Source organism: Thermothielavioides terrestris, chromosome 5 (genome assembly GCF_000226115.1).
Source record: "Thermothielavioides terrestris NRRL 8126 chromosome 5, complete sequence".
Lineage (NCBI taxonomy): Eukaryota > Fungi > Ascomycota > Sordariomycetes > Sordariales > Chaetomiaceae > Thermothielavioides > Thermothielavioides terrestris.
The window spans coordinates 1,537,405-1,558,043 of NC_016461.1; the positions used below are offsets into that span (position 1 = coordinate 1,537,405).

General features: G+C 58.2%; 7 protein-coding genes across 7 annotated transcripts; 3 read left to right on the forward strand and 4 right to left on the reverse strand.

Moving 5' to 3' along the window:
• Positions 1-9: 9 nt before the first annotated feature.
• THITE_2121308 (uncharacterized protein) lies at positions 10-2,162 on the reverse strand. The gene is made up of 2 exons (XM_003656497.1): positions 1,890-2,162; positions 10-1,753 (listed from the first exon to the last, which is right to left on the reverse strand). The coding sequence occupies exons 1-2, from the start codon at positions 1,990-1,992 to the stop codon at positions 24-26; spliced, it is 1,833 nt and encodes a 610-aa protein (XP_003656545.1). The 5' UTR covers positions 1,993-2,162; the 3' UTR covers positions 10-23.
• A 173-nt stretch (positions 2,163-2,335) lies between these two features.
• THITE_2121311 (uncharacterized protein) lies at positions 2,336-7,589 on the forward strand. The gene is made up of 5 exons (XM_003656498.1): positions 2,336-4,627; positions 4,702-5,018; positions 5,078-5,251; positions 5,306-6,548; positions 6,626-7,589. The coding sequence occupies exons 1-5, from the start codon at positions 2,530-2,532 to the stop codon at positions 7,174-7,176; spliced, it is 4,383 nt and encodes a 1,460-aa protein (XP_003656546.1). The 5' UTR covers positions 2,336-2,529; the 3' UTR covers positions 7,177-7,589.
• Positions 7,590-8,777, reverse strand: THITE_2121314 (uncharacterized protein). Its single transcript, XM_003656499.1, has one exon. It carries the CDS (start codon positions 8,657-8,659, stop codon positions 8,003-8,005), a length of 657 nt encoding a protein of 218 aa, XP_003656547.1. The 5' UTR covers positions 8,660-8,777; the 3' UTR covers positions 7,590-8,002.
• Positions 8,778-10,606: 1,829 nt separating this feature from the next.
• Positions 10,607-11,386, forward strand: THITE_2021557 (uncharacterized protein; the record flags this gene model as incomplete). Its single annotated transcript, XM_003656500.1, has 1 exon — positions 10,607-11,386. A coding segment is annotated over one exon (780 nt), but the record flags the coding sequence as incomplete, so codon positions are not given.
• A 212-nt stretch (positions 11,387-11,598) lies between these two features.
• THITE_2121318 (uncharacterized protein) lies at positions 11,599-14,399 on the reverse strand. Its single transcript, XM_003656501.1, has 3 exons — positions 13,663-14,399; positions 11,923-13,541; positions 11,599-11,862 (listed from the first exon to the last, which is right to left on the reverse strand). Exons 1-3 carry the CDS (start codon positions 13,762-13,764, stop codon positions 11,754-11,756), a joined length of 1,830 nt encoding a protein of 609 aa, XP_003656549.1. The 5' UTR covers positions 13,765-14,399; the 3' UTR covers positions 11,599-11,753.
• Positions 14,400-14,720: 321 nt separating this feature from the next.
• THITE_2069837 (uncharacterized protein) lies at positions 14,721-15,996 on the reverse strand. The gene is made up of 4 exons (XM_003656502.1): positions 15,572-15,996; positions 15,367-15,511; positions 15,250-15,308; positions 14,721-15,194 (listed from the first exon to the last, which is right to left on the reverse strand). The coding sequence occupies exons 1-4, from the start codon at positions 15,691-15,693 to the stop codon at positions 15,164-15,166; spliced, it is 357 nt and encodes a 118-aa protein (XP_003656550.1). The 5' UTR covers positions 15,694-15,996; the 3' UTR covers positions 14,721-15,163.
• Positions 15,992-20,004, forward strand: THITE_135209 (uncharacterized protein; the record flags this gene model as incomplete). Its single annotated transcript, XM_003656503.1, has 7 exons — positions 15,992-16,011; positions 16,994-17,057; positions 17,286-17,386; positions 17,544-18,236; positions 18,294-18,549; positions 18,607-19,159; positions 19,239-20,004. 7 exons carry the CDS (start codon positions 15,992-15,994, stop codon positions 19,670-19,672), a joined length of 2,121 nt encoding a protein of 706 aa, XP_003656551.1. The 3' UTR covers positions 19,673-20,004.
• Positions 20,005-20,639: the final 635 nt, after the last annotated feature.

Consider the following 20,639-nt stretch of genomic DNA (forward strand, 5'->3'; position numbering starts at 1 on the left):
TGATTTCCATCCCTTCATCCACCTCAAGCCACCGGACCGGAGCCACTCCCGTCCCGGCCCGCCGCAGTCCCATAACCCTCCTGACCCTGGGCTCGGCCCTGACCACCGGTCGCCATGGTTGGCCGTCCGGTGATGTCACCCCAAGTAGCACCGAACCTCCGCCCCGTGCTCGCCAGGAGACCCTCCTCCTCGTCCGCCTCGGCCTCCTCATCAAGCTCGCTGAGATTGAGCCGCGGCGCGCGGAACAGGCTGGTAAGGAAGACAATCAAGAACACAGCAAAAAAAGCAAACTGCGCCCAGAAGTCGACGGCACCAAACACGGGCCAGTTGATTGTGACGCGGTTGAGGAAAGTCGACATGACGGTGGGCGTACACACGTCTTTGGCGGCAGGCTCGCTAAACGCCTCAGAGCAGGGGCGGACCATGTCGTGGTGTTCGCGGCAGTCGGGCTGCTCGCCCGGGTGGCGCGGGGGGTTGACGCAGAAGGTCTGGGTGCCGTAGATTGCGTACTGAGGGGCGACGAGCATGGCGACGGCGTAGTTGATGGCGAGGATTATGAGCGCCAGCAGCACGGTCGCAATGAGCAGGGCCTGCGGCGGGGTGCGGCCCTTCTTGATCTGAAAGACGCGCACCCACAGGAAGCGGATGCCGATCGAGGCGAGGCCCGTGATGGAACTGCTGAAGAAGACCAGCACGAGGAGCGCCATGAGGATGTAGTCCACCGGGAAAGCCTTGGCCGACTGCACAAATATCCAGTTGATGGGCTGGAAGACGTTGAGGTGCCCCAGGATGTATCCGCAGTGTTGCTTGCAGAGCGAGTTGGCGGCCTTGTCGATGCCGGTAATGAGCATCGATACCCAAACGAGGATGGCTAGGAGAAGGAGAAAGAGCCCGCCGAGGAGCTTAAGGGGCCGAAACACCGCCTCGAGCTTGGTCCAGACGCGGTAGATTCTGCCGCGGCCCTCTCCGCGCGCTTCGGCTGCCAATCTCTCGCGGCGCACGAGGGTCCGCTCCTCGCGTAGGAGCGCGTCCAATTCTCTCCTGTCCTTCTGAGACATGCCTTCCGGACGGCCGGCGTTGCGCATCTCCAACTGCCTCTGAAGCTCGCGGTTGCGCTCCAAGGCCGAGGCGGTCGTGGCCGAGAGCTGCGGCGCCGAGATGGACGGGGCCGACTTGATGAAGGAGACCGGGAGCAAAGCTAGACCAGAACCCGTATACAGGACGTACAACAAGGTGCCGAGGGTCATGAGCAGACCCACCCCAAAGGTAAGCGCCTTCTCCCCGTTGTTCGCCACCAGCAAGCGCTTGAAGTAGTCGAGGTCCAGATGTCTTCCGGAGGACGCCTTTCCGGCTGCTGGCACAAAGAATCCGATGAGGAAGAGAACCACTACCAGGAACACGAAGCCAAGAGTGTACTTCAAGGCTCGCCAGAGGCGGGCCCCACGGCTGCTGGTTCTGTCCTCCTCTTCCTCCACCTCATCGTATTCCTCGTACCAGAAATAGGTAAACGGTAGGACAATCAGGCACAGCAGCGCATCGAGGGTGTAGAGCGTGTAGTACACTATCTTCAGAGTCTGGAGAATGCCCTCGACGCGGGCCGGCGTGGCCCAATCCTTCTTTGCGCCGAGGTGCGCTGACGCAGTGGATGAGACGAGCGCGATGTCAACGGGGAGCAGGAGGACGGTGGCGAGTAGGGCGGTAAGGCTGAAAATTGAGACGGCGGTGACGGCAATCGACCGCTCATGCGGAGTCTCTGTTGAACAACGCGAGTTAGTGCTTCACTGACCGGGCTATCGGGAGCAGCTCCGGAGCACAGAGACTGTCTTGGGAGAGCCAGTAAGAGCTACCCAAAACCGCGATTGGCATAAAAGAGCTCGGATTTGACGTACGCCAGGTGATGGTGGTGATGATGGCGACGAAGAGAACAAGGGCGACGGCCACGCCGTACGAGACCCAGATCAGGCTGGTCTGCAGCAGCCCTGCCGATGCCATTGTTTCGTTGTCTCGCTCGATTCTGTGAGGTGGCCCGCTGATCGAATGCTGAATGCGTTTGAGGGCGCTGTGATGCGGACGTAATAGCTTCAACCCGCCCGTCCTAGAGCGGTCATGTTGCGGACAGAGTGGTTTGCGCTGCAGTTCTGGGTGGCAATAATCTAATGCCTGTGACGCAATGCTGCATGAAGGTTGGAGCTTGTGTGGGGCTGCGTGAACCGCCAGTGTGAAGCTTAGTTCAGTCAGTGGTCCCAGCTTGGCCCCACCAAATCGCTGATGGCCAAGCAAGTTAATTTCGCGATTGGTATCCATATTTGTTACTGATATCTGTGCGGAATAATTCGAAACTTTAGCAAAATTGTAGTGTACGGAATACGGAATACAGTACCCAACGTTACCCTGGGTCCGCGGCCGATTCAGCATCGTCTGGTTGTTGATCAACAATCGAAGCCCCCCAGACTTGGGCCCCGTCTCCATCGGCTCGACATCTACGTTTGGCGCGCATTTCCGCCCAGATATGCGCCCGGCAAGTTGGCCATGCAGTGCTACACGGAGCTGACGCCGCCGACGGCTGTGACGCACTCGACGACGCTGCAGTTCATCCCCGGGCAGGGCACAAACCTCGTCGTCGCGAAATCGTCGCTCCTCCAGGTATTCCGGACAAAGGTTGTCTCGACCGAGCTAGAGGCGTCGCCAGACAGCGGCCACAGATCACGCAATGCGGCCCGCTACGAAAGCCGGTTAGCCAACGATGACGACGGCCTCGAGGCCTCCTTCTTGGGGGGCGATAGTCTCGCCCTGCGAACCGATCGAGCCAACGTCACCAAACTGGTCCTCGTTGCTGAGACCCCGCTCGCCGGCACGGTCACCGGGCTTGCCAGAATCAAGACTCCACACGCGCGCCATGGTTGCGACTCGCTTCTCATCGCGCTCAAAGACGCGAGGCTCAGTCTCGTCGAGTGGGACGCCGAGCGGCACGCGCTCGCGACCGTGTCGATTCACTACTACGAACAAGAGGAGCTTCAGGGCAGCCCGTGGGCGGCGCCACTGAGCCACTATGTCAACTTCCTGGAGGCAGACCCGGGCAGTAGGTGCGCCGCGCTCAAGTTCGGCGCCAGGAACCTGGCCATCCTGCCCTTCAGGCAGGCCGATGAAGACATTGACATGGGTGACTGGGATGGGGAGCTAGACGGCCCGCGGCCGGCAAAAGACCAGTCGAGCGCCGTCATAGATGGAGCTAGCAACATAGAAGACACACCATATTCACCGTCATTTGTCCTCCGACTCTCCAATCTTGACCCAAGCCTGCTCCATCCTGTGCATCTGGCCTTCCTGCATGAGTACCGCGAGCCCACCTTCGGTATTCTCGCTTCCACCGCCAGCGCCTCGAACTCGCTCGGCCGCAAGGATCACTTCACCTACATGGTCTTCACGCTAGATCTGCAGCAGAAGGCCTCCACCACCATCCTCTCCGTCGGCGGCCTGCCCCAGGATCTCTTCCGGGTCGTGCCCTTGCCCGCCCCCGTTGGAGGCGCCCTCCTCGTGGGCTCAAACGAACTCATCCACATCGACCAGTCGGGCAAGGCCAACGGCGTTGCCGTGAACCCCATGACGAGGCAATGCACCTCCTTCGGTCTCGTCGATCAGTCCGAACTCAACCTCCGCCTGGAAGGTTGCGTCGTCGACGTCCTGACAGCAGACCTCGGCGAGCTCCTTGTCATTCTGAACGACGGTCGGATGGCCCTGGTCACCTTCCGCATCGACGGCCGCACTGTGTCTGGGCTCGAGCTGAGGATGCTCCCAGCGTCCTCAGGGGGTTCCATCATTCCCGGCCGCGTCACGACGCTCTCGCGAGTAGGCCGGAACGCCATGTTTGCCGGCCTCGAGGAGGGGGACTCCGTGTTGTTTGGCTGGGCCAAGAAACAGAGCCAGGCGGGCCGGAGAAGGCCCAGGGCCAAAGACGCGGTCCTGCAGATGGACGAAGAAGCCGGCGAGGAGGAAGAAGAAGAAGAAGACGAGGATGAGGACGACTTGTATGGCGAGGAGCCGGCAGCCCGTCAGCAACCCTCCTCGACGGCCAGCAGTCTCATGACCGGAGATCTTACCTTCCGCATTCACGACCGGCTCGTGAGCATCGCGCCCATCCAGGCAATGACGTATGGTCAGCCGGTCTGGCTGCCAGGCAGCGAGGAGGAGCGAAACTCTGCAGGCGTTCACAGCGATCTGCAGTTGGTCTGCGCCGTGGGCAGGGACAAATCAGCCTCCCTGGCCACCATAAACCTGGCCATTGCGCCAAAAGTCATCGGCCGCTTCGAGTTCCCCGAGGCCAGAGGATTCTGGACCATGTGTGCGAAGAAACCGATCCCTAAATCGCTCCAGGGCGACAAGGCCGGCGCTTCTCTCGGCAATGGCTACGACACGTCCGGCCAGTACGACAAGTTCATGATTGTGGGCAAGGTGGATTTGGACGGCTACGAGAAGTCTGACGTCTATGCTCTGACTGCCGCCGGTTTCGAGAGCCTCGGTGGCACCGAGTTCGACCCTGCCGCGGGCATTACCATCGAGGCGGGTACCATGGGGAAAGGTAGTCGGATCATCCAGGTTCTCAAGTCAGAAGTCCGATGCTACGACGGAGGTGAGTCCCTTATTGTGCGGCCCTGGAGGCGAGTGTGATTTGCAACTTCGTTTTGACCCTAACATATCTTGCAGATTTCGGGCTCAGCCAGATACTGCCCATGCAAGATGAAGAAACCGGCGCGGAGCCCCGAGCCGTCAGTGCCAGTGTCGCGGATCCATTCCTTCTCATTATTCGGGACGACTCGAGCGTGTTCATTGCTCGGATAGACAGCAGCAATGAGCTGGAGGAGCTCGACAAAGACGACCCGGTGCTTTCAACAACCAAGTGGCTCACTGGCTGCTTATACGCCGACAGTGCTGGCGTGTTTGCCGAGGAATCCATGGGAAAGCCTGCCAGCACAGCGCAGTGCGTTCTCATGTTCCTTCTGAGCGCCAGCGGGGCCCTTTATGTGAGTCAAGTCTCGGGAAGCAGGACGTAGAAGCGCGCCAGCGTCTCTAACGAGTTCAGATATATCGACTTCCCGACCTCGCAAGACCGATCTATGTCGCCGAGGGGTTGTCCTACATCCCCCCGGGCCTCTCGGCCGACTACGCGGGCCGGAAGGGAACAGCGAAGGAAACCCTGGCCGAGATCCTGGTTGCCGACCTAGGAGACAGCACTCATAAATCGCCGTACCTCATTGTTTGTGGCCTCTTTTGTTCCCTTTCCTTCGTCCGGCGCTAACGTTGAGAGCAGCTCCGCCACGCAAATGACGACCTCACGCTTTATCAGCCCTTCCGCTCCAGGAAAGCGACCGAACAGGCATTCTCCGAGACGCTGTTCTTCCAGAAAGTGCCGAACACGGCCTTGGCCAAGAGCCCACAAGAAGCGGACGAGGATGAAGCATCACACCAGCCTCGATTTCTCTCCATGCGCAGGTGCGACAACGTTGGGGGATACAGCACCGTTTTTGTCCCCGGGGCATCTCCCAGCTTCATCATCGCGTCTTCCAAGTCGATGCCGAGGGTGATGCCGCTGCAAGGCTCTGGTGTGATAGCTATGAGCCCATTCCACACCGAGGGGTGTGAGCATGGCTTCATCTACGCCGACTCCCGTCGGATTGCGCGTGTGTGCCAATTCCCGGACGGCTGCATCTACGCGGAAACAGGCGTTGCCGTCAGGAAAATCCCCATTGGAGAGGATATCGCGGCTGTCGCGTATCATCCTCCCATGCAGAGCTACGTGGTGGGCTGCAACACGAGTGAGCCGTTCGAGTTGCCCAAGGACGACGACTATCACAAGGAGTGGGCGCGGGAAAACCTCTCTTTCAAGCCAACTGTCGATCGTGGCATCCTCAAGCTCTTAAGCCCCATCACCTGGACCGTCGTTGACGCAGTGCAAATGGAGCCTTGCGAGACGATCCTCTGTGTCGAGACTCTAAACTTGGAAGTCTCCGAGTTTACCAACGAGCGGAAGCAACTCATTGCGGTTGGCACCGCCCTGACCAAGGGCGAGGATCTGCCGACCAGAGGGCGTGTTTACGTCTACGATATTGCCGATGTCATTCCCGAGCCTGGCCGTCCGGAGACGGGGAAGAAGTTGAAACTGATTGCCAAGGAGGACATACCCAGAGGAGCGGTCACCGCGCTGTCCGAGATTGGTACCCAGGGGCTCATGCTCGTTGCCCAGGGCCAAAAGTGCATGGTTCGAGGTCTGAAAGAGGACGGGAGCCTCTTGCCCGTCGCCTTCATGGATATGAACTGCTACGTCACCGCCGCCAAAGAGCTCCCCGGTACAGGACTGTGCCTGCTAGCAGACGCTTTCAAGGGCGTGTGGTTCACAGGGTACACCGAGGAACCGTACAAGATGATGCTGTTCGGCAAGAGCTCTACCAAGCTGGAGGTGCTCAACGCGGATTTCCTGCCCGACGGAAAGGAGCTGTCTTTCGTGGTGAGCGATGCCGACGGCTACATCCATATCTTACAATTCGACCCTGAGCGTACGTCTCTCCACATTCCCTCCCCCCTCCCCTCCTCCTCCCTCCATCCCTATCCTGATCTAACCTTCCCGACGCAGACCCGAAATCCCTCCAAGGCCACCTCCTCCTGCACCGCACGACCTTCAACACAGGCGCCCACCACGCCACGAAGTCCCTCCTGCTCCCGGCGAGCACGCCAGCGGACAAGGAAAAGAACGACGGAAACGCCGCCAACGCCCAAGCCAAGGCCAAGGCCAGCGACAACAAGCAGCCCCGCGAGCCGGCCGCGCAGCGGCCGCACGTGCTGCTGCTGGCGTCGCCGACGGGCGTGCTCGCGGCGCTGCGCCCGCTCTCCGAGTCGGCCTACCGGCGGCTCTCGTCGCTCGCCGCGCAGCTGACCAACTCGCTGCCGCACCCCGCGGGGCTGAACCCCCGGGGCTACCGCGCGGCCGGCGCCGAGTGCCCGCCGGCCGGGGTCGACGCCGGCCTCGGGAGGAGCATCGTGGACGGCACGGTGCTGGAGCGGTTCGCGGAGCTGGGGATGGCGCGGCGGGTGGAGCTGGCGGGCAGGGCCGGGTACGCTGGCATTGGGGAGGTGAGGGCCGAGTTGGAAGGCGTGTTGGGGTGGGCTGGGCTGAGCTATTTTTGACGTATAGCGAGAGGATATTGGCGGCGAGGGGAAGAGGCGAAGAGAGCTGGTGGGTTTTGGCTGCGAGTGGGCTGATTCCAGGTTGTACTACGTATCCCGGGTGCTCTGTTACGGTTCGACAGCGAGGCCTGGCCCTCGCTGGGAGGTGTGCAGCTCTCTAGAGAATAGTCCTTTTAAAGGCTTGTATTCCACTTGCCAATTTTCTGTGAAATGCACGAAACTTGATTCTAGTTGGAAGCAATGTGATTGCATGCCTTCAATATGTAGCATACCAAAATGGTCCAACACATGTCGTTGAACTGCTCGGCGGCAGATCCATTCTGCTCTTCCCCTCGACCTGTGGAGAATCCCAAGGATAGGACGCATGTCGCATATAAACACCGAGGAAGTAGGGGCTTAGCGCATTGTTATGTGTTTCCTATACCGTGAAGCCATTTCAATGCGACATGTTTTAACGTCCCGCCTCGGCAGGATGTCCCCTCCTCCTCAAACCCCCGAACCGTCTTTTTAGGCTCTGGGTAAAGCTCTTACCGGTTGTGTTACTCCTTTGCAGTCCCGATGAGCCCGCCTCGTCCATTCTGTGTTGTAGCTGATCACCATTGCTGAGGCTCCGCTGACACACATGAGTGGTCAACTCCCCGTCCCCGTCGCTCCCATCGGGTCCACGGCACGAGAGAGAGGAAGAAGTTTGCAACTCGTAGGACGCCGCCCCAACGCTGGGATCGGCAAGCTGTTTGCGACGGTCTCGGCGCGCTTGGCGGCCAGGGAAGGGCTTTCCTTTTCCCTTGAGATCGTCATCGCGGCAAGGCTAGGATGCGGGATGTTGTCAGCAGCCCGGCTCGGACAAGGCCGCCGGCTGGCTTACCATATATTCCCATGAATCGTAGGTCCCACCTAGTGCGTCCCCATCACGCGTCAAGTCGGTGCCCTCCTCGTACTCCATCGTGCGCCCCGCAAGATCCTTCATACCCGGTGGGATAACAGCGGTCCCCCGCAGCGGGACATGCTTGACAAGAGAATCCTGCACGAACTCGGCGGGGGTGGCCTTCAGAGCCTCAAGGTTTGTGTCTCTGACCGCCTCGACGGGGGGGTACTTCGTGTTGGTATTCCGCTCTTTCATGGTGGCGTCATATGGCCCGCCGTGATGATAGCTGACGCCCGGCACCGGGCCGGTAACGTCGAGCAAGTCGATGATATCGCTGGGTTGTTGGCGGCGGTGGTTATGCAGGTGCGGTGCTCGGTCAGCAGCCCGGTGTTCCCTCGTGATCATTGCCAGAGGTCGGTGAGACATGTCGCCTGGATATCGCTCCCTGAGAGAGGCAGTTCGGCGTGGAAGCGTATCTCGCGGCTCGTCTCCCGGCTCCCGTGCCTGGTACTCAGGGGCCAGCATCCCATGAGGCCGATGCGATTTGTCTGCAGGATAAGGCTCAGCGAGCGAGCCGGCGCGCCGCCGGGAGCTGTTCTGGTCCGCTGCTGCCGCCATTGCGTCTGCACTGGGCCTCGATGAGGACACGCTATTGGCTCTGGATAGGATGGTCCCTTGGTTCCAGCGGGTCTGGGGAGGGTTGGCGGTATGAACCGATCGCTTGCGCTCCAATCCGGATAGAGGCGGGCGACTGGGTCGCGGAGGAGAAGCGGGAAGTGGCTTCCTCTTTGCCCTGTCCTTCACGCTCAAGACTCGATGGAGGAACGACTGTGCCTCGTCGCCGCCGTCCTTGGCCCCTGCGCTTCGGTTGCTCTGACTGGAATATCCACGAGGCCGACTTGCAGATTCTGGCTGCGTCGGCAGGGGCTCGATGCGAGTTGCACAAACTTGGCTGGGCTCCGGGTCGTATAGCGGACCGAGAATGTACCTGGAAGCCTAATAGACGATTCAGACGAGACCAGATGCATTAGCAGGAGCTTCGAGGCTGTGATGAATGGAGAGAGCCCCTGGAGCACGGGATCCATTTGCTCGGGCCATCATCAGCAGGTAGTTGGCAAGCCGTGCCTGGAACTTGGCAGGGATACGCCACTGATTGGGAACTTGGAAGCGGTGGGCCAAGGGAGCAGTGACGCAACTGCCTCCGAGCGACAATCAACTCGCCAGTACTGTGAGGTGTAAGGCAGGCAGCGGAGCGCCGGGACAACATTCGGTGTCATGACAGTGGGATGTCCTTGGTAATTGCGGCACCAAAGTATTCGTTGCCTGGCCTCGACAGGTTGTGACGGGGAGGAAACAAGCAAAGCTAACAGCAGCTGCGGAGACTATGGGCGTCATGGTCCAAACAAACGAACGTCGAACAAGAACCCAAACCCGAACTGCTTGGATCATCTGCGACAAAAACATGGGAAGTGAAGCTGCCGCCGTACTACAGTCCTCAGACTTCTGGGAGGTGCCGCGGCGCAAGTGACAACCTTGGAAAGATCTCACTTACCCAGTGTTTATCGACAGCCATGTCGTCAAAATCCCCGTCGCTGTCCATTTTTAGTTAGTGCACAGCTGCGGTAGCAGCGCCACGGCGCTTTTCTGTGGGGTCCGACTGTGGAGACGCCGCGTTTGGTGGACAGAGACGTGGAAGAGAAAAGCAAAGATGGAAATTATTCTTGTTGAAGCGCTCTGGGGGAAGTCTTGAGTTTTCCCACGAGACACCAGTGAAAAACGTTGCAAAGGTTCAGTGTTGGGGTTCGTAGGACGGTGAGCGAGAGCAAAGTCGCTACAAGGCAACCTGGAATTTAAAAGCTCTGTTGAACAGCCCTCCAAGCACTGCGCTCCCACGGCATTTTCAGGACGACGAAAAGCGCGGCGGGGCTCGCCTTGCCTGTTCTCTCGCCCGTTCGAGAGAGTCCCGTCCGAACGACGGAGTAACCATTGTGTAACGTCTGCGACCCCTCGTTCGTTTTCGTCCCATGTTAACATCATCTGTCGGCCTTTTAGCCAGGTTAGCCAGGGGCATGAGAAGTCCACCGAGTCCACAAGACCCTGCAGCTTGATGTCTCTGCTGATATGTAAGGATAGCAGCCAACCAATTGCGCACAGTTCAGATGCAGGCAAACTAGCGCACATCCGCTGTCGCAGCAAAGGCCGGTTCTTCGAGCTAGATTAGGATCTCGCTGTGATCGCCGCGGGCTGCGCACCGGGCCGCTGCAGCCCTCGTGGAGGGCAAACGCAAGGACGCCAAACAAAGGCGGGGTAGGGGGGAAGAGGCAAGCTCGCCCGCTCGACTGCAGACAGCAGCAATAATGAAGCGTCTCATTGGCCTCAAATCAATTTTCAGCAATGCCGTTGGTGGACTACTCCTCCGATTCTGATAGTTCCGCATCCGGCGCCGACGGTTCGGATGCGGGGATACCGCCGAAGAAGCAGCGACGGACAGGATCCGGAGAAGGGTCGGCTTCGGCCTTCGGCCCCTCCCCATCCCCCTCCCCCGCACCGGCCCACGCCGCCGCCCTTCCGCCCCTCCCGCCCTCTTTCCACGACCTTTACGCGTCGACAGTCCGCACCGCCACCCGCGACGACCCCAGCCTCCACCAGGGCCGCACGCGGCAAAACCCCCACGTGCCGGGCAACTGGCCCAGCCACATCTACATCGAGTGGCACCCTCCCTCGGCAGTCCACTCGCTGCTCGTCGAGCTCGTGTCGTCGCTGCAGGCGCAGGCTCGGACGCTCAGCAGCGCGGTCCAAGTCACCAGCCTCCTGCTGAGCGACCTTGCCGCGCCGCAGCCGCTGCACATCAGCCTGTCGCGGCCAATTGTCCTCTCCTCGGCGCAGAAGGACACCTTCTCAGCCGAGGTGGAAGCGGCGATCAGGGCCAGCGGGATAGCGGCTTTTACGCTGGCTTGCAGCACCGTGGAGTGGCATCGGACCGCAGAAAGCGGAAGGTCATTTCTGGTCCTCCGGGTGCATGGCACTCAGGGAACAAGGGAAGGGGATACCGAGGACAATCCAAACCCTGAGTTGACGGAGCTGCTGCGGCGGTGTAATGCCGTCGTTGCTAAGTACGGGCAGCCGGGGCTGTATCGATGGGCCGAGGGCGATGACGTTTCGCGAGTGTGGAAAGCCTTTCACGTCTCGATTGCATGGTCGTTTGCCGAGCCTACTGAGGAGTTGAAGATGGTGACAGAACGCGTGTTTGGGCAGACCACGGCAAAAGGGCGCATTCAGGAGGTGCGGGTGCCTGTGGAGGGTATCAAAGTCAAGATAGGCAACACGGTGAATCACGTTGCGCTAGCGTTGTCTGGGAGGAGGGGAATGGGAAAAGGTGTAAGGAATCTCCTAGGCTTATGACATTGCCATCAAACGCTCGTAAAGATGAACAGCCATGGTCCATGCTACGCGCCAAACTTCATGGTGACGGCACTACCTTACGCCTCGCACTCCCGTGGCACTTATCTAATATCTAAGAACCGCATGCATATGTCCAAGTCCAAGTGTCCATGACCAGAAATCAACTCTGCGAGAGTAAACAAAAACTGAGCACATTTTTCCTATAACACCACAACGCCATGCCGTGACCTTTACCTTATGCTCCGTATAGTATGACACGCAGCTCTTAGGACAAACAACCAAGAAAAGGACCCTCTATCAACAAATGATCTCAAAGCTCATCCACATGCGGCGGGTCGAAAGCCCACGACCTTGGCGAAACAGGCAAGCCGAGGTAATATTGCCAGAACCGCTCCAGCTCTGATAGGATAATGTGCCAGCTGAATCGGAAGGTTAGCACAGTGCCCATATGGACGGGGGAGCCACAGCGGTGAACCTACAGCGTGACGGGGAAATTGATCCAGCTCTTAAGGACATATTTGAACGCCTTGATCACTCTCCCTAGCTCCTCGTCGAATTCGGCCTTGATGGTCCGGCTGCGGTCCTCGAACGATTCAGACTCCTCAAATGCTTCGTCCTCCGCTTCAGACGGCGCTGCCTCCGAAGATTTCGGCACAATGGCATGTTGGGGCTTCTTCGCCTGGTCGGGAATGACATGAGCCTCACCCGCCTCCCGGAGGCGCTCTTCGGACTTCTCAGCGGCCTCCGCTTGCATGACCATGTCTCTGAACTTCTGGATGGCCTCCATGCTGCTGCTCAGTCGCGCGTACGTGTTGAACAGGGCCACCAGCTCGGTGCGCTTCAGCACCGGGACCTGCGGCTTGACGTTGTTGTCGAACTCGAACAGGACCTTAAGGGCGGTCCCGTAGCCGGCCGTCTGGAGTTTGCCCCAGAGGCGGCACTTGTCGCAGCCAACACAGTCCATCAGGCGGCTGACGTTGCGGAAGCGGTTGCGGAAGTCCTCCTTCAGAGAGGGGCCCTCGCCGTTCTTGAACATGAGGCTCTCATCAAAGATCTGCGGCACGCTCGCCGCCTTCTCTGTGACCGCCAAAACCTTGGTGCGTGTCTCGGCGTCTTGTGCAGCATCGCCCAGGCAGAAGGTGTAATCCTGCTGCTCAGAGAGGTACGGCCCAAGTTTGGCGACGGCACGGGTGACCAGCGCGTAGTTGAAGTATAGGTTGCTGATGCGGTCCGGGAACTTGTGCAAGCGACTGACGTAGCAGTCCAGGTTGGGTTGCCACTGCCCGGTTGTCTGGTTGAGAAAGTCCCAGCAGAGGTGCGTCGAGATGCTCGCGTGCATTCCTGAAATAACCCGGTAGAACACGCGCTTTTCCAGGCATTCGTCCTCGAGCTCCAGGCCCGTCTGGGCCACGAAGGGCGTCAGCGGGTTCTGTTGCCGCTGCTGCTCCAGAGCCTGCTGCCGGCCCGCAGCCTCGATGACCGCCCTGAAATCCATTGCTGCCGGCCCTTTTGCCGCCGTGTCATGGCCAAGCGCTGCCGAGTGCGGAAAGGAGCTCCGCTGGAAGCAGTTCTCCCTGTAGATGGCATCCCAGACCTGTTTCGCACCGACGCCGGTGTAGCCGGTGAACCGCTCCGGATTGCGCAACAGGCTCACATAGTCTCCCTTGGAGGTCGCGCTCTCGTCTTCTGGCACGCAATAGTCCCGTTCGTCACACTCGTCGTCGTACTCGACCACGCAACTCTCGCCGACATCTGCTCCCAGCCCGCCCCGCAGCGGCCGCTGAGGTTCCTCTTTCTGCACGGTCTTGCCCGGATGTCTCGCGCGGGGGCCTTCCAGCTTGCCGAGCTCGCTGGCGCGCCATACCGGCGGTATGTCGTCCTCGTTATCGAGCGTCTCGACGGCGCAGGCGATGTTGCCGCACATGCCATTCCCGTCGTCCCAGAAGGGGCATTTCTTGTGGAACAGGTTTACCCTGTAGTGCGAGAAGAAGTCGGTCGTCTGCGTCAGGTCGTCAAGGGCCGGCTTGACGTTACGGTTCAACCGCTCGAGGGTCGAGTAGGAAGCGCATGCGTCGCTGACAATGGCTTTGGGCGAGATCTGAGAGAGGGAGGGGTTAGAATGGAACATGGGTACTTCGACCGTCACGGCCGCCTCGGAGCAAGGCAACGAAGGTGCGTCAAAGCCGCCAATAGCGGAAACAAGGCAAAAGAGAGCATACCGCGCAGGCATCTTGTGAAGGCCGCTCGGAATTCTGGCACCGGACTTGGGGTCCCCAGAGGGCAAACACCGACAGGTAAAAGAGGCGAGCGGCCGACTTCATGGTAGCGTGAGCTTGTTGCGATGGTCCGAGACTTTTAGGCTTGAGACCACGGCGGGACGGTAGGATCGACTTTCTCGATCTGCCGAGAGGCCTGGTGTCGGTCTGGGCGCGGTTCCCGAGACCTGGCCACTGTCCGGGTCAAGGTCCTCCCAAAGGACGCGATGCGGTTCGAGGGGTGTCAGCAGTGGCGGCCGCAAGAGGACATTTATCGATAAGTGCTTGATCTCGAGGCCAGGATCTCGGGCGAGAAGGCTTGGCAGTCCAGGAAACACAGGGAAAAGGGCAACCTGGGGTATTGGAAGACAAAGAACCCGAAGCACGATTTCCATCAAAGAAGTGCAATTGAGAGCTTTTTGATCGCCTATTCCCATGACTATGTGGCAGGACGACGAGGGCTTGGTTTCTGCTTGGCTTACATATCAAACACCTAAAAAGGAAGCCGCGGATGGGGTCTGAAGGAAGAGGAAATGTGGCCTGAACCAAGATCAGCAGATGCTGAATTGCCGACCGTACGACTGCTGCATGCTGATTGCCTGGCGATTCTGGAACCTGCCGATAATGTTAGCGAACGCGTTAGTTTCTCCGTATAAGCAAGGTACCGAGTGTAGTACCTACCACCTGACACCTTTCCATTAGGTTTATACCCATCGGATGACCCCATAGCATTCAAGATCTCGGGTCCATGCTGGTGCATATTTACAAGTACCTACCTAGTATACTCAGATACTGCACACTCTGCAGAAAATGTCCAGTGTCTTTGTCTCGGTGGTTGCCGCGTGGTTTACCTGCCGCTGAGACCGTCTTTATGGGTAACTGCTCGCAGCTCCGTTGGTGTCACCCGCTCGGGGTTCCGTGTTTGACCACGTGTGTTGTCTCCGGACTGCGATCCTACCCACGAAGCTTGCAGGTATCACTTCCCACTTCAGCCAATATGCGCTGCATACCTCGGCTCAGTTAGGCCAATGGTATTATTATCTCTTGTCCATCCAGCACATTAACCAACAGTCTGGCATTGCGGATCAACGGCCTAGAACATGGAGTAGCTCGCCCCGCTCGGCGGCAATTACTTCACTGCCCTGCAACATCCAGTTTACCCTCGAAGCGCTTCTCCAACGGTAAGCCCCTTCCCTCCTTTAGGTGTCCTGTGATCAACCACATCCCAATCGTTCCTTCCAACGACGCCGGACCTCGTGGGCGCATGGATCTTGTGATGGATGCACCGTCTCAGTCGAGTCGAAGACGAGCCATGCGATGAGACAGGCGATTCGCTGTCCTTGTTGTCGTGCATCGTAGCCATAGACGTGATGACAGTCGCTACGCGGTCGTATCATGGCAATGCGAGTGGCGATATACGGACCCGGACTCAGGAGTTTCCTCTTCACGACCTGTCGATCGCGCTTCACTGAGGGGGCTGGTAATTCAGAGGACGTCTACTGAATGTTAGTTACCGACGTGACCACGAAACATGTACGGTACCGCGCTTACTTAAAGAGTAGAATGTGAGGCTCGGGCTCATGAACCTCGTAGTGCTCCCAACCCAGACTCTAAACAGACTGGTTAGCCATCCTACAGGCCGAGATACCCTCCCGAGGCAGGACGCACCTGTGTAATGCCCATCGCTCGCCACTCTTCCTCCCAAAGGAGTTTCAAGGTTCCCTTGGACTTGTCGTGGTATTCGGCGGGTATAGCTTTGAGCATGGCTTTGGGCAGCTGGACGTGTCGATACTCGAACTCGTTATCCGAGTATCTGGAGTGCGTCAGTGCCGGGTGATGACTCGCTATGGCTCGGCTATGTCATAAAACACACCTGGTTGAATAGTGTATCAAATCAATGAACTCGTCCAGAGCCGCGCGCTCCTTCTCCGTGAGCTGCCTTGGAGTTCGGTTGCGGCGGCTGATGTCGATGCCCATCTGCTCCGGAGTCGGCATTTTGTCGGTTTGCGAGAGGTGGGACACGAGACGCGTGTGCGGAGATCCCCAGGAGGATGTTGGTTGGTTGCTGGTGAAGAGGAGAGGAACTATCGAGGATGTCGCGGACGGCCGGAAGAGACTTGGCTTCGAGCAATGCCCTGTTCCCAGACTGGGTGGCAGCGGGTCGCGTGGGGTAATGAGATGAGGATCTGGCGGATGCCGAACCAGGATGCACGAGTCAGTTCTGTGGTGTAAATCAGTGACGAGCTGGGTGGGAGTGCTTTTTGAGAAACGCCTTTGCAAGAGGAGAACTCCGATGGGTTCCGTGCGCAACCTGTTGGGGTTGAGTGGAAATCCGGCGGGGATGGAAAGTGGGCGAAAGATAAACAATCGGTTCCAATGTGCTGGGGTGCCTGCCGCGTGCACGGGCAGCTTGCCGTCTGCCACCTTATTGATTAATGAGGCAGCCAAAATTTTACTCCCTGTCACCTTATGTATTCAGACCATTGTACGGAATAGTGTAATGGAGAAGCGCTGCGGATACTCTATTCCGTATAGTTACAATATTTTCACTTGCAACGAGAAGCCTTTGCAAAAGACAGGAGTGCCCTGATCTCCCATTCGGTGGTTTCGAACCGAACAAAAAATTGATATTTTGTCCGCCGTACTGCGGCAGCCGTTCTCAAATAATGTGATTATGTCACCTGCTAGCATTCCACAATGCGACTTGGCTATTGGCACCAAGGTGGCCTGTGCGGCACCCATTCAGCCGAAACCGTTTACGGATACTGTGGAAGGGTCTTCTCAGCCTTTTCAGCCAGAAATACCATAGTTACGGTCATTTTCAGTCACGCAGTCCACAGTGTCTGCGCAAACCTCTGCGGCTCACTGTGTGGACCCGCCCTACATTCCCCAACCTGGAATTCCAAGTGCACACTCGGTTTGCCCGCGAACACGCAGCCTCTCATCCATACCATTACTCCCGGCCATATCCGCCTTTTCATATCTGACAATCCAATGACTTGCTTCTCTATCTGTAGCTGAATCTTTTCCTCGTTCAGTTCTCAGGGCGCGCCCCAGCTATTCAGTGGTCCCGAGCGGCCAGTACCCCTCCCTCCGGCGAAAGAACTTCCGCGCGTATTCGATCGATTCGCGTCGCGTCCGGAGCTACAAGCGGTCCCCCCTCCTCCGCTCCCCCAACCCCGCGAGCACAGCCGCCGTAACGGCAGTATTGCCACTACCCGGCACTATCTAGTGCCTTGCTTTGACCAATATTGGCCTGAAGTTGATACCCTATGGACAACAAACGCAAGGCAAGCTCTGCGGGAGCTGGCTTCGCCGACGGCGATGATCGTGCCGGGAAGAGGCAGAAATTGCCAGGAGTAAGTTGGCTTGGGTTCTTGTTCGCTTACGCGAGGACTATTCATATGCTCGATCTGCTGTATACCTTCCCCTTCGTCGGCCGTGCCAAAATTCTGCTGCCGCTTTCGAAAGCGGAATGCAAATGGGAGTTGCGCCCGGCCGCCGACGCGATATCCTTCATTGGCTCGCAACCGGATATGCTCGTTCATTTTCTCCCCTTTCAGGCACATCGCTGACCATGGTTTTAGCCTCCGTCCGACTACAATCTGATGCAGGGCGAAAGCTATGAGTCTACGACCGCTTACGGTCTACACTTCCTCGAGACGATCCGGAGGACCAAGGACAAGAGGCGAGTTAAACTTCTTTTCGGACCGGGGCATTCGGCCGCGCAAAAAAAAAAAAAAAAAAAAAAAAAAAAAAAAAAAAAAAAAAAAAAAAAAAAAAAAAAAAAAAAAAAAAAAACCGTGACGACTATTTGGACATGGAGTGCTGACATTAGAACGCAGCGGCCGACTTGTCGCGAGCTACTTCGAGGACCTGGTTCCCCGCGAGACGAACCCTGAGTATTATAACCGTATCCGCATGCCGATCTCGCTGAAGATCATCGAGCAAAAACTTCGAAACCAGGAATTCAAGAACCTGTCGGAGTTGGAAAGCTATTTCAAGCGCATGGTGACCAATGCGAAAGAGTTCTACCCGAAGAATTCGGAGGTTTTTGAAGACGCGGAGCGGGTGCGGAAGGCGCTGAGCAATTACATGACGAAAACCAATCCCGCGTACAAGCTCAACCCCCGGTACAGCTGTCAAGCAACGCCGCTTCCCAGCGACACGCAAACCGCGGCAGAGGAGGCTCGTGCCCCCGAAAACGGGACAGACGGTGCGCAAGGCGAAGATGAGAAGGCGAACGGAGAGGAGGCTGCGCAAGGCGATGAAGAGGATGCTGAGGGTGACGAGGGTGACGAGGGCGAGGAGGGCGACGAAGGCGGCGAGGAAGATGACGAGAATCCCAAGAGAATTATCCTCAAGAGGAAAGGGCCCGGCAGACCCCCCCGAGCTGGGTCTGAACAAGCTAGGAAGTTTGACAAGAGCGGGCGGGTCAAGGCAGACCACGAGTACGAAGGCGTGCCCTACAAAGGACTCTCCTTCCAGCAAGCCCAAGAGAAGATTGTTGAGGAGTTGATCAGGAAGTCCGATGGATCGTAAGCGATGTCTGCTTCCCCGCTTTCCCTGCGCTGTCGACGCTAATCCAGAGGCAGGGGTCCATACTTCCTCGACTTCATCAACTTGCCCGCCCGCACCTACAAAGATTACTTCGCTGTGATAACTTCCCCTCTATCCCTGAAAGGCCTGCAGAAGCTTGTCAAGGGGATCCACGGCCGGCAGCCCGCCACTGGTGTCAGCGACTTCAAAAGCTGGGCAGCATTCGAAGAAAAAGCGAGCCTCCTTTGGACCAATGCGCATTTCTACAACGAGGAAGGAAGTGTCATACATTCCCTGGCAACGGAGCTCAAGGTAAGACACATCGATCGTATGGTGAGAGTTCAGGAAAGCTTACGAGAGGTGTGACAGGAATGCTTCGAAAAGGAACTTAATGAGGCCAAGGCACAGGTCCAGGAACCCCCACAACCGAAAATCAAGCTGAAGATGACACCAGGGCAAGAGACGCCGGTGGTTGGTTCTAAGAAGATCACCATTCACGTCGGCGGCTCTCGTGGTAGCGCGGCGGCCTCGCCCGCACCACAAGCTAACCAGCCGAACGATTCTGGCCGTCATGATGGGGCCACGGACGGCAGCCGCCCTGTTTCCCCTCCTGCGGCAAACACGAGCGGCGCCGGTTTTCAGGCCGACAGTGCCAGGCCTCTACCTGGCTCTGTGGCATCTCCGGGTCCATCTTTGGCCGGTCCTACGCCTGGCGTTGTGTCACAGCAATCCCCGGCGGCTCTTCCGCGGCAGAATGGCAGTGTGGCGCCAGGTGCGGCCAACGTCCCGAACGGAACGTCCGCTCCTGGCCAAAACTTGCAGTCACATCCCTCCACTCATCAACTCCAAAACGGCCATCCAACCGCCGTGTCGCTAAATGTGCCACAAATATGGGACCACAAATATCGTGCTCCCGGCAGGGGTAGGTTCATGCGCCGGCATTCTTGGCTGTTTCCCAGTCATTACAAGCACAAAATTCATCGTGCTAATGTCGCTGTCAGGCCTCGCCGATTCTCTAATGCCCAGTGTGGTGATTCGGACACACCCGAGCGTGGTTATGGACCACAGGTTCAGATTGGAGATCCCGGCTCACCCGAAGGAAGCGCAGCAGAACCTCGCGATACATATTCCAGGGCAGCACAGCCGATTGCAGCTCATTCCTCGCCTGGCTCCGTTCGAGCAGCAGGGCCGGTCGTATCGTCTGTTTGTAACTGTCAACGGCCAAATGGTGGGGCGCGCGACGCCACTGCCCGTCGCCGATGATCCCTTGCCGGTGAACGCCGTTGTGTTCGATTTGAGCTTGCAGCACATTACGAACATCATCGGCATCACGGTCATTGCTGCCCTCCCCAAGGGCCAGAGGCTACCGAATGGTTCTGATTGTGAGGTTGAGAAGCTGGTGATCAACGCCCAGCTTCTGCGAGTGTATTCCTAACACGTGACGTGTTGGATACTGTGTGGGCAGAGGCTGAAGAGTCGGAAGGCGGCACCCTCCTGGAAGGCGCACTAGGTTTCATGGTTTTGTTGGTCATTCAATGTCATTGTATGGAAAGCGGTAGCACGGGGCCGGTTGGCGTTCTGGGGGCATCTGAGGCTCGATTGGCGTGCCATGCGCCTCTCGCGAAAGCAGCGAGGCCTCGAGGCCTTTGGGTTTGTTGGACCTCCGTGGTTTCCCCAAAATATTCCCGCGTATTGGGAGCCAAGCATACCTTAGCTTGTTTACTGAGCCGTCGCAGCTGCGCCACGGTTTGGGTTTGCCCCGGTTCCAGTTACGCTCCCTTGAAATTGCCCTTGAATGTGCCTCAATAATGTTTGCTGCTCGGGATGCGTTCTTTATCTGGACTGTTGTGTAGGAAGCCCACTTCGCATCCGTCGAGCTGTCGAGTTCGCTTTGTTTGTTGAAAGCTGCTCTTCCCATGCCTGTTCCGGATCATCGCCAAGCTGGCTTTCTCTTTGACCGGTCGCTCTCAAGTACGGCATTTGAATCGCCGGAGCCAGCGCTTGTCGTCCTCTCCATTCTCAAGATACAACTTCTCTCTGGCTTGATGCACCTCAGGGTAACGGTTAGGCACAGCAAGGGGGTTTGTCTCAAACACGCATAAAACCAACCCGCTCTACCGCAGGCACATTCAGGGTCGCGACCACCAAGCTTGGCAACAATCTATCGAACAAGACCAGACGCACTCGGGCGCCTCAGCAACATGAATAGGGACGCCACCAGCAGCCTCCACCTCCGCGGTGGCTCCCTGGCGGACAGCTACGGCTACAACACCAGCTTCACTCGTCGCACCCTCCTCGACCAACCCCATGACCGCGCTGGCTCCGGGTCCCGTCGCCGGCCTCGAACCCGACAGGGTAACGGTGACACTTACCCTTCTGGCGGCGACCACAGCGCCATGCCG